The sequence below is a fragment of the Eulemur rufifrons genome, chromosome 7 (genome assembly GCF_041146395.1).
Source record: "Eulemur rufifrons isolate Redbay chromosome 7, OSU_ERuf_1, whole genome shotgun sequence".
Classification (NCBI taxonomy): Eukaryota; Metazoa; Chordata; class Mammalia; order Primates; family Lemuridae; genus Eulemur; species Eulemur rufifrons.
In genome coordinates, this window is record NC_090989.1 from 231,170,646 (window position 1) to 231,186,769 (window position 16,124).

General features: G+C 35.6%; 1 protein-coding gene across 5 annotated transcripts in view; it reads right to left on the reverse strand.

Moving 5' to 3' along the window:
- The window catches only part of PTPRD (protein tyrosine phosphatase receptor type D), a 493,549-nt gene that overhangs the window by 286,155 nt on the left and 191,270 nt on the right, over window positions 1–16,124 (reverse strand). For all 5 annotated transcript variants that reach the window (XM_069476476.1, XM_069476475.1, XM_069476474.1 and 2 more), the window contains 2 exons: window positions 8,424–8,569; window positions 5,061–5,202 (listed from right to left, as the gene is read on the reverse strand). In XM_069476476.1, the coding sequence (XP_069332577.1) occupies window positions 5,061–5,202; window positions 8,424–8,569 (288 nt within the window). The remainder of the gene's footprint in view (window positions 1–5,060; window positions 5,203–8,423; window positions 8,570–16,124) is intronic.

The window sequence follows — 16,124 nt, forward strand, 5'->3', positions numbered from 1 at the left end:
TGTGTGTGTGTATGTGTGTGTGTTTTAACAACTGCTATAATGGCTTACGTTTTCTGAAACAGACATATTATGCAAACATTTCTCTCTATTTCCCATTGCAGTGCCTTCTCTGTCTCATCCAACTGCTCACTGTGTGTTTTACTATCTCAGTAATAGTCACCTTCAGGGAACATATTTTTTTTCCGTGTTGCAAGAACTGACTTGCTGAAATAGGCATGTCACTGAATCATAGAAAGCTAGAGAGAAGTGATCTGACTGATCTGATCACCAATCCACGGCCTTCCCTGTGCATATGAGGCAAAAAAGAAAAAGAAAAAAAGAAAAGAGCAGGGAAGTTAAAAGATTTGCTCAAGATGCCACAGCTATTTTGACAGAGCTAGAACTGGAATACAAATTACCCAAGACCTAGACTCGGGTACTTTGCATATTATGTTATGTCCTGATGGTGCTCATTCACAAATGATGCATTAAGATATAGAGCAGATACTCATGTATCAGTACCATTTGATGAAATATGTTTGTTAAAGTGGGTATCTAAAATCCCTCGCATCTGGTCAGCTGACATTTTAGGATAGTAATTGTACTTTATGTGTGTTCTATGAACAAGCTACTTTCCTATAAATAGAGAAAAGCAGCAACGTTACATATTATATCTTGTTTTGTTGTGGTATTGGTGGTTGTAGTTTTAGGGGGGAGTGCTATTTGGAAATGGGCAAGTTTCTAAAAATTATCCATTAATCTTTTAAAAATGATCTATTCCATGATGTTTGGGGTAACAAAAAATATGTATTTTCTGATTACTATCCTTAAAAAAAAATCTGAGATCAAGAAAGACGATATTTAGTCATATACTTGGAGACAAAGTTGATTAAATTTTTCCAGAACTTTCTCTCAGAGAAGGGGGATTACATGAGCAAGAAGAAAGGACTCTTGATGTTTTTCCTCATATCCCAAAGAGACAGGTGCTCTTAGACTCTTACTAGAAACAAAAGTCTATGGATGGTGATATCTCATTTTCCCTGCCCAGTGGCTGATAACATAGATCAGAGAGAACATTTTCATCCCCAGCTATCATTCCATAAATTTGTATTACATGGTTCCCTATTGATATTTTGGTTAGGAAGAAATTGTGGCCAGTAAACCAAAGATACAGATCAAACCAATTTCATCTAGCTGATAATCTCTTCTTAAAACACCCTCTCTGGTCCTATGCTTGTGACTCACTGAAAGCCTAATAGCTAATCCATTGTCCTTAGCAACATTCCACAATTAGTTAAGGCTTAGTCCTTAATAACCTCTCAGTGAGTCCTGAGGCCTTCACTTGAAGTCCTGCTTAGGAAGGAAAACATGTGCATTAGGGAGATGGTCAGTGTCCTGGAATGCTCTATCTCTGGGGAACTGGTATTTGCTTGTGTTTCCACAGTTAAGACAACTAAAATATAAAAATGACCTAGAGGACATAAATACCACATTCATTCCCCTCTTCTCCCACTTCTTCTCTCACAAACCACACTCTACAGTATAAATGGTTAATTGTCCAAAGATTTAATATCTCCCATTTCAGGCCACATTCAGCCTGAGCTTGTTGTTATCCTTCCTTATGGAATCAGTTTTTAGAGCCAGACTAATTTGAAACAAGTTACTAAGGGATAATGGTGTCTTGAAATGCCCCCTTCAAGGTACATGGGTGGTCAGAATATAATTAATATTTCAATGTCTTCTTCAATAACCACATAGGTCAGATGTTTGAATCTGCAATTAATTAGTTTATCCAGGAGCTTGTCTGACATAAATGAGTGATCTCCATCCAGGTCACTTAGACAAAACCCATCATGACCGTTGGCACATTTTTGGCATTTGTCAGCAAAGTAGGGAAAAAGTAAATGACCCATGTAGACAAAATGGGCATCTGATGAGGGCCACTGGAAGCAAATTGTAAAGTGGTCTCCTTCTACTGCAGAATAGAGTGCTTGAGTGTCTGCCAACATGATTCGCAAGAGGAAATGAACTTAAAATGGACACAAAGCTCATCCACTGTGGTATGAACTGCTTTGCACTCATTTATTTGACTGTTGACAATGTTCAAAGTCTAGAAATGTCAATTTACCACTGAAATATTTTTAAAATACTATTATTAATAGAATTATCAATATTTAGAAATTTTAAACAGATGATTCTAGGAAATAAAGATAATTCCTATTTCTATTTATCTCATCCTACAAGGATATATAAAGGTTTTCTATGGTAAGGTTATGTTTAGACTACTTTTCCTTTGTTCAAAATACCTTTGAGCTTTTTCTCACGAAACATTTCCAAAAGTGCTAAATATAGTCTTTAAAAAAATTGGAAGGGTTAACTACTTTACTTGAATCATAAATTTCCATACAAATTTACTTACATATGATAGTCACATAGAAAGTCAAGATCATGTTAAAATTTTTGAATGCATTTATTTTATATGGAGACTAGCTGTATAAAAACAGATGAGATGATGGAACTCCAGCCAGCTAAAAGGCAAGAAAACATTAATCCATGTGAATTTCTAAGTTATATTTTCCTCCAAATTTTTATTAACGTCTTCATCAAATGCATAAAGATTAAGTCAAACAAATGACTACCATGATTTCCTTTTAAGGAATTCGAGGGATTTAGAAGTTAGAAAAACTCAAAGTTTCTGATAAATTTTATTTTGTAGTACTTTTCATGATATAATTTCTACACGACAACATTGGTTCTAAATTAGGTGAATAAATGGAGATTAAAACTTTGAAAGATCAAGAAATGAGTCACATTTTGCTTCAGATGTGAATAAATAAAAAAATGACTACAATTTTCAGACCTTTAAAATTTTTGTAAATGTTTGTATGTACATTCACATGTTCATAGTTTCTATAGTACGTGTTACAGCATATATAAAAACAGTCTTTAAGATTTCTCCCAGCTCTCAACTCTGACTTCTAACTCCTCTACTCTTTTTTTCCCTAATGTCTTGTTCTTGCCTGACAGATTTCATTCTTTCCTTCCCTTTTCAAATATTTTAAACTTATTTATCTTAAAACCCATTCATACAGTTCAATTATCTGTAGTTCACAAACTATGATTTCTACCCTCAGGGATTGGGACTACTGTCCCTTGTGGGTTGGACCTGGCTTGCATGCTTTAGAATTGGTGCCTATGAGCCCATCTGGCTCTGAATGACCTTCTCTAGGGTCATGTGCCCTAGACTGTGGGAATGTCTGTGTGGGGTGAATGCCTTCACAGCTGTCTGTTCCACACTCTAAGGGACTTCACTATTTCTGACCAGCTTTTATGTTAAGCTTCTGGGTTCTTTGTATTGTATAGTAAGTGCCAGGAGTCTCACCTGTATGCAGAAAGCTGACCTAGTTCTTCTTACTCCCATCTTATTTTATGTATGTCTACATCCTGCAGAAGAGTAAAAACTCCAGCCCTAAAGCATATGGCCATTCAGTTATTATCTTGGGTTGTAAGATTATAATTGTCTTTTCTCTGGGGACCCCTTTTTGTTTTTAGCACCTGGAAATTTCTCTTTCTTATTTGCAAGCCTAATTGTGCATTTCATTTTATTTTCAGATATTTTGTCAACATTTCTATGTGCTAATCAAAAGATGGGAAACTTCTTGCATCCACTTAGCTTGTCATAATAGCTAGAAATGTGGTTCAAATCTGACTTGTCTGTTTTTAAGCAGCATTCTGTTACGTACATTCAAAACCTACATCTCCAGTGGTCAGTATTTTCCCTGCAGCTTAGTGAGGTGTTTATATTATTAAAAACACATTTAAGAATGTATATGCAAATAATCTAATTTTCTCAGCTTTTGTATTAACTAATTAATTTTACTTCTAAGATATTTTGTGTGTTTTTTTTTTAAAAATCTCAAATCCACCAAGTAAATTTGGCCTACATTATTAATTACTGTCTACTCGAAACAAGTAGGTTGTTGAAAATATCAATAGGGTGCACCTTCTTGAGAGAGACCAAAATGGGATACCAAACAGATCTGAAAGGAAATTATTTTTGATTTTATAAAAGATACAAAATAAATACATCCCTCAATGGGAAAACAAATGGAGGAGAAATGTTCTTAATCCATATAAGTTCCTCTATAATTCTGATCCCTTCTTTCCAATTCCCCTCCATCTTAAGAAAATCTTTTCTCCTAAATTCTGGAATAGAGCAAAATAAAGCTCAAAGCAAAGAAAAACAAAACAAAACAAAACAAAAGTGTTTGAGGGAGAAAGAGATAAAGGCAAAGAAGTGTTAATCTGGAACTGTCAACTGCTAGGTGTCAAATCAGGCAATGTTCTTATCTCTAAACAAAAAACTGAATTAGAGGTATACAACAGAGTACTAATCAGTAGCCTATATTCTCTAGCACTGTCATGGTAAACAAAGTCTAGAAAGTGAATGCAATGTGCTAAAGATTTGCCAAGTCATCCATGCTTTGTCAAATTGTATAAGCAACCTAGTCAGAGACACAGAAAAGTTTTCACCATCCCAGTTCACTTGCATCAATAAATATTACTTCACGAAAGAAGACTGAAATACAGTTTTTGACATAAATTAGAAAGATGCCTTTCTTATTCTTGGCTTGGATCAATTGCTTAAGGGAAGCTCATCTTTAGGTTAAGCTTATTCCTTTAGTTTTGCAAACATCAGTGTCAGCTTTGGTAGTTTGTAGTTTGTAAAACATAGCTGCTGAACAAGGTATGAAAAATCCATGCAGAAGTGATGCTAACATATAAAAAAGAACAGCGTACCCTGTTTCCTTTCTAGAATCTCTACTAAAAATCAAAACAATATCTGGCATATGAAATCAACACTTCTTTTGGCTTTTCTTTTCTTTCACTGATTAGCATTTTTTCAAGGCCCATAATGAGAGAAAACTGTCCACTGTCTAATTAAAGTTCAACATTTACAAACATCATACTCAATTTCCTTTTCCATTTAAGCATCATGATAATGCCAGTCTTTTTAATGATCCCACAAAAGACAGAATCACAACGACGACACACAAACAGCCTTGCGCTTGAGCACTTACCACGTAAAACTGTGAGTCTAGTGGATACACTTATTTCTCCCACAACATTTGAGGCCACACATTCATAAATGGCCTCATCCCGCGGAGTCCTTAAGGGTTGTATTCTGAGAACTGATCCAGATCCATCGTCAAACTCTATTACCTATTAGAGGAAACAATAGCTGTCACAGGTGTTGTTACAATTGTCTACCTCTCAGCTAAACTTCTCAATGCAGTGGTGAAATCCGCCATTAGGCTCAGAATAAACTCAGCATCATTCTAAAACTGAATTTTGATATAGTGATGAAACAGAATAGTTGGTCTACTGAATAAAGAGAAAGATATGAAACTACATATGCAAAAATATGGATTTCTGCCTTCTACTAAAAACCACCCAGGGTTTACTCATAAAAATATCCCAGTATGTACATACTGGGCAATTTGATCCTATTAATTTTGCAAGAGACTTGCAGCTATGATGAATAAACCCCAAATTATTCTTTCTCTGACAGCACACGTGCACATGTGGATCCATTCAATAATTGGACTGAGAGGTGAAGAATTAATACATGCCACCACAGATAGTTCTGCTGGCTTAAAGTGTCTCATCCTGAGCAGTATAGATGAGCAAACCATGAAGAGAAACTGCATAAATCTAGTACTTAGGCAGCCAACGAGACAGCTTTCACAACCCCAAAGCCTGATGGCATGCATTAATTTTGCATTAAATCATTCCAGTATTTGTTCTAGCTTAGCATTTTCTGCATTTTTAGAGCATTCTTGCTATAAAATGGAGGCTTGCTTCACCAGGCAGAAAATTAATGTCCTACACACTAAGCCTGAATTCACCATCATTATGAACTCTTCTCTTAAACAGTTTAGCAACACTAATAATCCTAGGCACTTGTCAGCTAATTTAAGTACTACTTTTTGTAAAAAAAAAAAAAAAAAAAAAAAAAGGATGATAATGGTGATGATGATACTCATAAATATGTATACAAAGCTGTATAGTCCTCTACCTGTCTTTCCTATAACTATGCTGCATTTCTTCAGCTACTCACTGAGATGATGTTCTTTTTCTTGCATTCCCTGTGAATAATATTTCCATGTGCCTAAATTGTGAATAAATTGAGAATGCCTTATAAATATATTTATGGAATGCTTAATCCCATATTTTGTGTGTATGTTAACATACAGAGGAAGGAGATTGAATATTTTAAAAATATATTCACTTCAAGTCCTTTGTACATTCCATTTTTGTTCGAAATTTACAAAGAAATCCAAAATGTCCCATTTCTCAACACACCGCAATTTATTTTTAACTCTATTAAGTATACATTTTAAAATGAATCTACAATGCATGTTATAAGAGAAAAAATGCATAGTTATTGGAATCTTTGTCAATTATTCCCTAATTTAAAAAAAAATTATGTATAGGCATCATATGTTTTACTATAGAGAAAGGTTTAAGCATCTTTAATACCAACTTAAATTTTTATTATTATTAAATGTCCTTGTATGTTTATACTTCTGAACTATTTCCTAGATTTAGACCTTTTCTCTTACAACAAACAATATACCACACATTACAAGCTAGTGTTATAATTTCCAGTTTGAAAATGTTTTTATTTGATATCCGGTATTAATCACAAGCCTACCAAGGACCAGATACCATATCTGGCATTGGAGATAGAAAAATATCAAAAACAATCTCATCTATTGCTGTAATGGCCCTTATAGACTTGTGAAAGCAAAAACTATATATACTGTTACAATTATTAAAGATTTTCAGTGCAAAACTTGATACGGTTCGATGAAAGTGCTTTGTGTAAAAATAATTAATTTTCCCTGGATGTGTTCACATGGCTTTCACTAGGAATTAGGTACTGACCAGAGATCATGCTTTCAAATGTTTAGTATTATAAGTTAATCTTTGTTACAAGATTTTGTCGAGAAGCCATTGTCCCTAGTAAGCATGACATCAAACTCCTCTTTAATGAAAAATTAACTTCACTTAAATTTAAAAAAAAGAAAGTGTACCAAAAATGCACATATATATCTTCTACATGAAGTAGGAATCGTTTCTCAAAGATGAATATATTATTTTTATCTTTAAGTAATTGTTTGTTTTTAAGCATAATTTTAAATTTATCATGTGTATTAATAAATTACAGTACAGATTTCAAATTTCATCATTAAAATTAGGTTTTTTTGTACATTTGAACCCTGTATCACTCTGCACAATCCTGTGAAAATAAGTGAAATTAAACCATTTTGAATTTTGTAGTTGTTATATTTCTTTTAACTAGAAATAGCCTTTAATCTGCCAAACTGTGAATTAGGCCACGAAGTAGATTACAAACTCAGGTAAAAATGAAGTGAGTTTTATAATTTTGGGCACTTTGGTGGTCTTGGTATCCACTAAAAATCAAGCTATTCTCTTCATGTTGTAAATTATATGCATGAGATAGTGTATGCTTCTTCCACAGTTTTTCTGTGTAGCCTATTGCTGTTTTTTTTTTTTTCCCTGTAAAATGAGCAAATTTCCAAATGATAGGGCTCCTCACAAACACTCAAAAAAGAAATCTCTGATTTATGTTTCATCATGTTCAATGCACTGAGCTTTCTTGAATAAAGAAAATCAATTTCTTTGATAGGTCTATCTGCAATACCAACCTGTTTGGGTATGCTTCTTTCAGAGTACCGTAGTACTTCACACTAAGATATTGGAGCAAATTTCTCATTCGAGTTTACACTACTTGTAAAACATAGATGCAAGGTGTAGTGGACAACTTCATTTGCCACTCAGCATCCAATCCCCTTCTTCTTGGTAACAGGCATTTGAATTCCCTTTGGGAAAACACTGTTCTCTCTCATTCTAGGCCATGGGATTGGATGGAACCCACCGCTTTCCCAGCACAGAGGTAGACTCTGATTGGCTTTAATTAATTAGCCTATACCATCCACCTGTCCACACAGATCAGCTCAGGTATAAACATGTAACTTAATTAGAGCGAATTGGATAAGAAGCTTTTGGAAGAGACAAGCTTTCACACATCCTCTAGACTTGGTCCTGTGAGGATATGAGGCTCCCTCTGATAGCCCTAAGGGAAAACAGCCTGAAGATGAAGCTGACAGATGGGTACTAGGAACACTGTTTGAGCCTGGGCACAAGTAGAAACAAAAGTCAGTCGCTTAAACCTCTAACTTTCCTTTCTAAAAAAGCCATTTGGAGTTAAGTTTTCCATCACTTGCAAGATGAGGAATGCCATATCTCAGTGATTATGACGTCTTATATCAGAGCAAAGCAAGCAACTAACAAACAAACCAAAGATAGAACAGATACATTCTTCCCCCAGAGAAACAGAACAATGGACCTAATACCTCAAATCTCTGATTGCTGACTTTCTTTCCTTTTTTGTTCCAGACAATTTTAGGTCTTGGGTCTCCCGTAGCTTGGCAAATGAAAGAAGCAACTCCGCCAGAAACCCCTGTCTGATCAACGGGAGTTCGTGTAAACCTTGGAGGTGCTGAAATTTAAAAAAAAAAAAAAGAAAACAAAACACAATTAAATGGAAACTTGAAATACAGACTATTTACTACCCCACTTCCCTGTTTTCCCCACCATCCTCAACCCCATTCCCACCAATACATACATACATACATACATACATAGAAAAATGTACTAAGATGACAAAATTAGGAAAGCACCTTTTACTTTTGAGGGTGGAAGGAAGTAATTTTCTGGTCAAGTTATCTGTTAGTGCTTTTATTGCTGAAATCTGTATTAAGGTAGAGATCCAATAACATCCGAAAAGCAACATCACACATTAATTTTTATTACCAGTATAAAAAAAATCCAATTTGTCCTCTGTAACAAAATGAGCCCATCAATCAAAGTGAGTAAAATTTTAGCTCTTTGCTTTGATGCCACTATCAGGACACTGCCAGAAAGCAGCACTGCCACCGCTGAACTATTAAAATTAGTGACATTTAAGAGAAATGCTAGGAAATTTTAAAGAGACAAGAAATATAGCCCTGAATTAGAAGGTTTGGCAAGAAATAGAAAGAGGGGAAAATGGTAAAGTGACTCCTTAACCCAGATATTGTGGGCTGCCTTCCTTGAAACTTAACGCCACAATTTGCATAAAAGAAGATGAGTCTAGAAGCCTCCAAAGTCATAGCAAAGAAAAGGATTTCTTTAAAGAAAGCTATAGACTTAAAGATTACTAGGGCTAGAAGGATAGAAGTTGGAAGCTTTTTACATACCTTTCATCTGCTTTAAATGTGCCTAATATTCACTCCCCTCCCCCTTAAAAACTTATTTTCCATCTTGATAGATTTCATGATCTAGAAATCTATCACACAAGAATGGTATAAAATGTAGATGAATATGTATTCACAAAGATATTCATCATATCATTTGTTTAGAAAAGATTGTAAGTGACCTAAATATTAAATAATACAGGAATTGATGGTGAAATAAACTATGGCAGAGTGATGAAACATCATAGAAGTAGTGAATGTTATATTTACAAAGTTTTTATCATATGACATGAGAAATGCTTATGATTTGATAAGCCACAAAAGCATAATACAGAATTAGAACTGAGGGATAGAAGATAAAGAAAAATGCACATGTGTGTGTGCACGCACACACATACACACACACACACACAGATTGGACAAAGTATACTAAAACACTAATGTTGGTATTTTAATTATTTTTCCTGCTTCTTTACATCTGTCTTATAACCTTGAGTTTTTACAATTATGTTACAGTAAGAAATTTTTTAAAACCCCAAAACATTTTACTTTTCCATTTTATTTCCCATTTTCTGATCCCTGCTACAAATTTTCTGTTCACTCTTACTGTTTTTCAATTACGGTCCTTTAAAAATGGTTTTAGGTAATCATAGTTAAAATTGATTTTCAGATCAGTCTTTAGGTTCTGAGAAAGGAGAAAATAATAACAAAGTTTATCCTCGCTTGCTCATCACCACTATTTTCTCTCCACTGTTTTCATGTCCCCACGTGATCCTGCTGCGTGAGGATGTGTTCTCATTCTCAGTTGGGTTTTTCTGGAGTCAGGGAAGCTGGATTCCCATCTTGGCTCCACCATGATATATATGGATGATCTTGCAGGAAAAAAATTACCTAACTTTATTGTTTCTTAATGGTAAAAACATGAGATATGAAATAAATTATTTTGTAGAAATCCCTTATAGTTTTAAGATTTTGTAGCTTTATATATTATTTCCACAAGGAGGGAAATTCAGGAAAGGCATCTTTGCAAAGCTGGTCCTGAGGAGTGAGTTTCCACCTCATCAGCAAATTCAGCTTGGTGATAGTGGAATTGGTGGGAACACAGGAGTCTGTTTATGTTCACAAATATTAGGAAAGAAAACAGGCTCTAATAACGCTGCTAGATATCACATTCTGCAGCACCTCTGGGCTTCAGTACAAACTAGATGATTACCGAAAGCTGTGAGAAGTACTTGAAACAATTTGAAATTGACTAACAGTGAGAGGAATAAAAAGGAATCCCACATTCATGTCACTTTTCTGAAAACAATCAAACAAAAATATTACAAGTTTTTATATTTCTTTTTTGGCTGTTTCAAACAATGCAAATTGATAATAGCTACTTGCTTGTCAGCATCTAATATAGAAGTTATAATTATGCAATTAAAATTTCTAGGAAATTTCCCTGGAAAAACAAAATGCAATTACATTGGTATATTAAATGGTATAATACTGTCCTTTTTCGGTACCTTCCTTTTATTTTCCATAGTCTAAAAATCGTCAATCATGAGTGAAAATCCATTGCAACAACCCAGCTTCCCACTGAAGTTCTGTTTTGAAATTTCTTGCAAGAATGTGTGGAGAGAGTAAAGGGCTGTTGAATAAAATGAGTGCATATTAGTCAGAAATTAAATAAAACCAGAGGTAGGATGCCACTTTCCCTGCACTGGGATTGGGTTTTTTTTAAAGGGATAACATCCCATTTCCCATCCCAAAGAATAAGGTAAAGGTGGAGATTCTGACAATCTGAAAATGATCAATGGCTGCTTGGACAAGTGCTTCCTATGTCCTGGTGCCACTTAAGGGCCTAGGTAAGTGCTTCTGGAAATAACTGGTGGGTAAGGACACTAAGTAAGTCAAATTAATATTAAACATAAAATCTTGATTCTAAATAAAAAGCAGAGAAGGTATATTTCCATATACTTGGTGAAGAGGTGTGAGTACCAGTCTAATGTTTTCCAAGTATGTTTCTCATTGATTTTCTGGTCATACATTGACATTTTCATGCTAATATTGACAAGTATCAATATATAAGAATCTGCCAAAGACATGACCACTGGATGCTACTATAGGGTTTTATTTCTGAAGACCAAGTCAAGTAATGGAATTAACCTATTAAAAGACACTGTCCTTCACAGACAAGGAAATCGTGACTTTCTTTTATGGGATCTGATACCAATTTTCCTATATTTTCCCACAAAATCCAAACCAAAGAAAGGATAAATGTCATCATTCTATGATACCAACTAACATTCTAGATAACACAATAAAATCCTTTCAATAAGCATGTGTGTTACATAAATAATCATCTTTGCTGCTCAAATTTCTGAGTCATGCTGTCAATGCTAGGCAGCCAGCCAAAGGAAAGATATGATGTAGAGAAAAGATTAAACTTAGTAATAACTCTAACAAATGCTCAAGGCAAGTAAAAATCTTTATTCTCAGAGGTGCATAACAATATACAGCACCCACTTCCCCTTCTCTATATCTCAGCTTAATAAAAGGAACTAGATGAATCCTCTGCCTTGTTTTGTCATAGGCACTGCCCAAATTTAAAGTCATGCTCTGAAGATGGGGGAAAAAGGGAAGAGAATCCAAGTAAAGCATAAAACAAAGACGTCTGCCAAAAAGTCACAATACAGGACAGACTCGGATCTGAATAGTGAAAATCCTCATCTTTATTCCATGAGACACAACCATTAATGTTATACTTGGTCTAAGAAAAAAGGAAATATCAAGAGTGTAAAGATGGAGAGAAGAGCATTAGAACTTTCCACCTACCAAGAGGTATCCTCCCATTATTATAGCTAATTGCCATTGCTATCTACCTGAAGCTGCCAACACTGTGCTTTGCAAAATGCATTTCTGCACAAGCTGGTTTTGACAAGTGAGGAGTATGATCTTTTACTAAACTAACGCCAAGCACTGCAGAGGTCAAATTACTGTTCGACCCAGAAAGTCTATTTTCTAAATGGAAAGTAGAGAAGCTACACTTGCATAAACCGCAGAACAGAAGCATGGCTGATATTCTAGAATGTGTCTGCCAGGCTCGCTTGCTGTTTTCCAAGACTGTGCATTCTCAGGATGCACTCACAGAGCAGACAGTAGCTCCGGGAAGTTAGTAGATTATTATTTTCTACTCAGCTCAAGAGAAGCCACAGGCTGCAGATTGATTTTTGCTTTTAGGAAGTTAGATTGTTTCTTAAAGTATAACCAATGCACAGTAACTTTATGTGTAATCATTGTAATATTTTGATGCATATCATGTTTCAAAGTTGCTAGGCTCTCTGAAGACAAGGCGATAAGCTCAATGTGCACTTGTGGCTATTATATTTAGAGGAGAGGACCAACCAAAACCAGCAAAACTGCCTTTGACTGTCTTTAACAAACTGCTGTGCTGAGGATGACACACTCCCTTTAGTACACTACACTAAGTAGACCTAACGGAGGAGAGCCACTGAAAGCTACTAGTAACATCCGTAGAATTTATGAGAAATTCTTAAAGGTTAAGAAGACAATCCAGGTTTGAAGTAACTTGATTGACTGAGAATCACTAAAAACAGATTTATAGAAAGGGTCACATGCTACAAAAGTGAAGAGAAAAAATGAGCATGCCATTTGTCTAATTTAATTCTAATTAATAAGCTGCTTCTGTGGACATCAAGAAAATGTGTTGCATGGTGAAAACTAACAGCATGTAAACAATTGGCTTTATTTCTTTAAGCTGATTAACATATCCTTAAATAGAGAGCTTTGTTTTTAAAGGGATATTTGTCATAATGATGAACTTAAAATCTTGGAAGGGGGGGGTTAATAATGCTATTAAATAAGACTAAGAGAGAGAATGAAGGAATGTCCCATAAGAATATGCAGATAGTAATTCTAGCACTCTGGGAGGTTGAGGAAAGAGGATCACTTGAGGTCAGGAGTTTGAGACCAATCTGAGCAAGAATGAGACCCCATCTCTACTATAAATAGAAAAACTTAGCTGGCAACTAAAAATAGAAACAAAAAATTAGACAGGCATGATGGTGCGCACCTGTCGTCCCAGCTACTCAGGAGGCTGAGGCAGGAGGATCACTTGAGCCCAGGAGTTTGAGGTTCCTGTGAGCTAGGCTGATGCCATGGCACTCTAGCCTGGGCAACAGAGTGAGACTTTGTCTCAAAAAAAAAAAAAAAAAAGCAGGTAGTCATATTTAGGAATCTGCTTCCTTCTGAAAAGGTCTGTAACATTTATGAGAACATCAAATGAGCTCATCTCTAATCTTTCTTCCTACCTAAGTGTCAGAATGAGGCTCTGAAGGAAAGCCCAGGAACAGGGCCTCTGGGGTCCAGCGGGGAATGCAGAGCCTAGTAGGCAAGTTAAGGGTGTTTCTAAGGGTAATGGCCTGGTTTGAAGGTTTGCAGGTAAGAAGCTGTCACAGGGCTTCACATTTCTGTACAGCCACATCACATCCTATTGCCACTGTCCCAAACATGGAGAGCATCCAGAATCTGTGTGGATGATGGGTTCTTTGTTATAATTAGCTTGATTTTCACAGGGTAGGGAGTAGCGAGGACAATGCGTGAGACACCAATACAACTGCATGGACACATGATAGAAGAGGGAGGCACCAACGTTGATGACGTAAAACTGCTAAGGAGAGCCAAAATCATGGTACAGATATAGTCTGTGGTGCTTTCCATAGTAGATGTTCTATATAAACCAGGGCCTGTGGACATTGACCTCATCACACGGGATCTGACTAGGGTCACCTCTTGACATCCATGGCCAGGACAGGTCTTCAACAGACTTTTTGTTGAATTATTTATGGTATTTCCTTTTTCATACAACTCACAAAACAACCTTTTAGCCTTAAAATTTGATTTAAGGACCATTATATTTCAGAATGAAATAAAGAAATGACTACTCTTTAGTGAGTTCCATGCACTAGACTAAATGTTTTATATAGCTAACATTCAATGTTTTCCAACAGTCCTTCAGGATGCTATCATTACCCCTCTTTTAAAGATTTATAGAAAGCTTTATAGTAATATAGATATTTGGAAGGAAGGAAAGAGGAATAAAGAGGAAAAGAAAGCAAGGAAGGCTCACTGAGGTTTAGAGTGAGTCATGGGCTTTTAGTCTAATTGTGAAGCACTGATATTTTCACGGGGCCAAATCTGAAGATGGGAAGTTACAAAGACACTGCACAGATATGTTGTATGTCAATTTATTGTATACTTTGAAATCTGTTTTATTTAACTATAAAATGTATATTGATTATTTTCTCAAGGGTGCTATATTACAGCAATTATTTTTCACTAGTTAACTGAAAAAGTTCATCCAGAATATGCTGTCTTCTCCTAAAGCAAAACTTCTTCCCAGGAGCCAACTGAAATCAGAGATAAATTAACTGATTATGATGCCTGGCCAACAGATAAAAATCAATGGCACAAAATTTATAAACAAATCACCTAAGTTCTAAGTTTAGTATGGCAGATTACTTTAGTACTATTCTACTTACACATTCGATTTGCTCATGATGGAAAAAGGCAAATACTCCAATAAAGTTCTTGAACATTGATTTACCCTTTTCCTTTTCAATACACTTTACAGCATATTTCTATGAATGGCTACACCATTAGCTTTCTTTAGGCCCCAACTCTTAATTCTTTGAGAATGACTACCAAAGCCTTCCCACTGGATAGACAGAGTCTATGCCTCTGTATAGCTATCAATATTTAAGTTGACAAAAGATTGATAAGTACACCGATAGGAATAGAAAAAGGAAGAGGAGGAGGCAGGGAAGAAAAGAAGACAGGATGAAGAGATTTGATTTAATGAAAAGATATCTCCCACTCGAACTTCTTCTCAATGTCAGGTCCTTATTTCCAACTGCTTGAAAGACTACCTTCCAGCATCTCAAAATCGTTAGAGTGAAAGAAAACACACTATGCCATCTGCTTCTCTTTCCAAGTGCCCACTTCTGTTTGCGACACTCTCATCCTCCCAAACACCCAGCCTTGCAACTGCCTCTTCTGACTTCTGCTGTGCCCCCCCCCCACAATCAATTATTAAGTCCCATGGATCTACCACTAATATTTCTCACACTTTTTTTTTTCATACCTAATAACAATGGCCATGATTCTCTTTCAAAGCTGGACATTAGAATAATTTGGGAACCCTAAAAATATAAAACTATAGGTGCCTGGACCCCATTCCAGGTCAATTAAAATAGAAAATCAGTAGATGGGGCTAGGTAATTAATTTCCAGAAGATTCCAACATTCAATGAAGATGGAGAATTACTGAATTTCATGATAACTGTAGCCTCCCAGCTAGTCACCCTCACCTCTGGTGTTTATCTCTACTATCAATATTGCACATTAATGTGGATCTATCTGTTCTTTTCCCTTTTGATTCTTTGGGTTTTTTATTTTTTAAACACATCTATGATTACAGCTCTTTTCCACTCAAAAAATAAATAAATAAACTTTGATAGCTTACGGCTGTAGAATAAAACCAGAAATTCTGCTTGGCTTTTAATATCTTCTAGAGCTTCTGCCAACCTATTTTCCCAAATATATTTCCACTATTTCCTATCAAGAATCTAAAATTCCCCCATCCCAATGCCTTGGTACATGCTGTTCCTTTATACAAAAGGCCTTCCTCCCCACTGCTCAATTTACAAAATGTACCTGTTTTTCAATCTCAAATTAAATCTCTTGAAGCCTTCTTTGATCCTCTGATCTGGATGAAATCCACCATCCTTTTAACTCCCCTCTCATACTTTCTGCA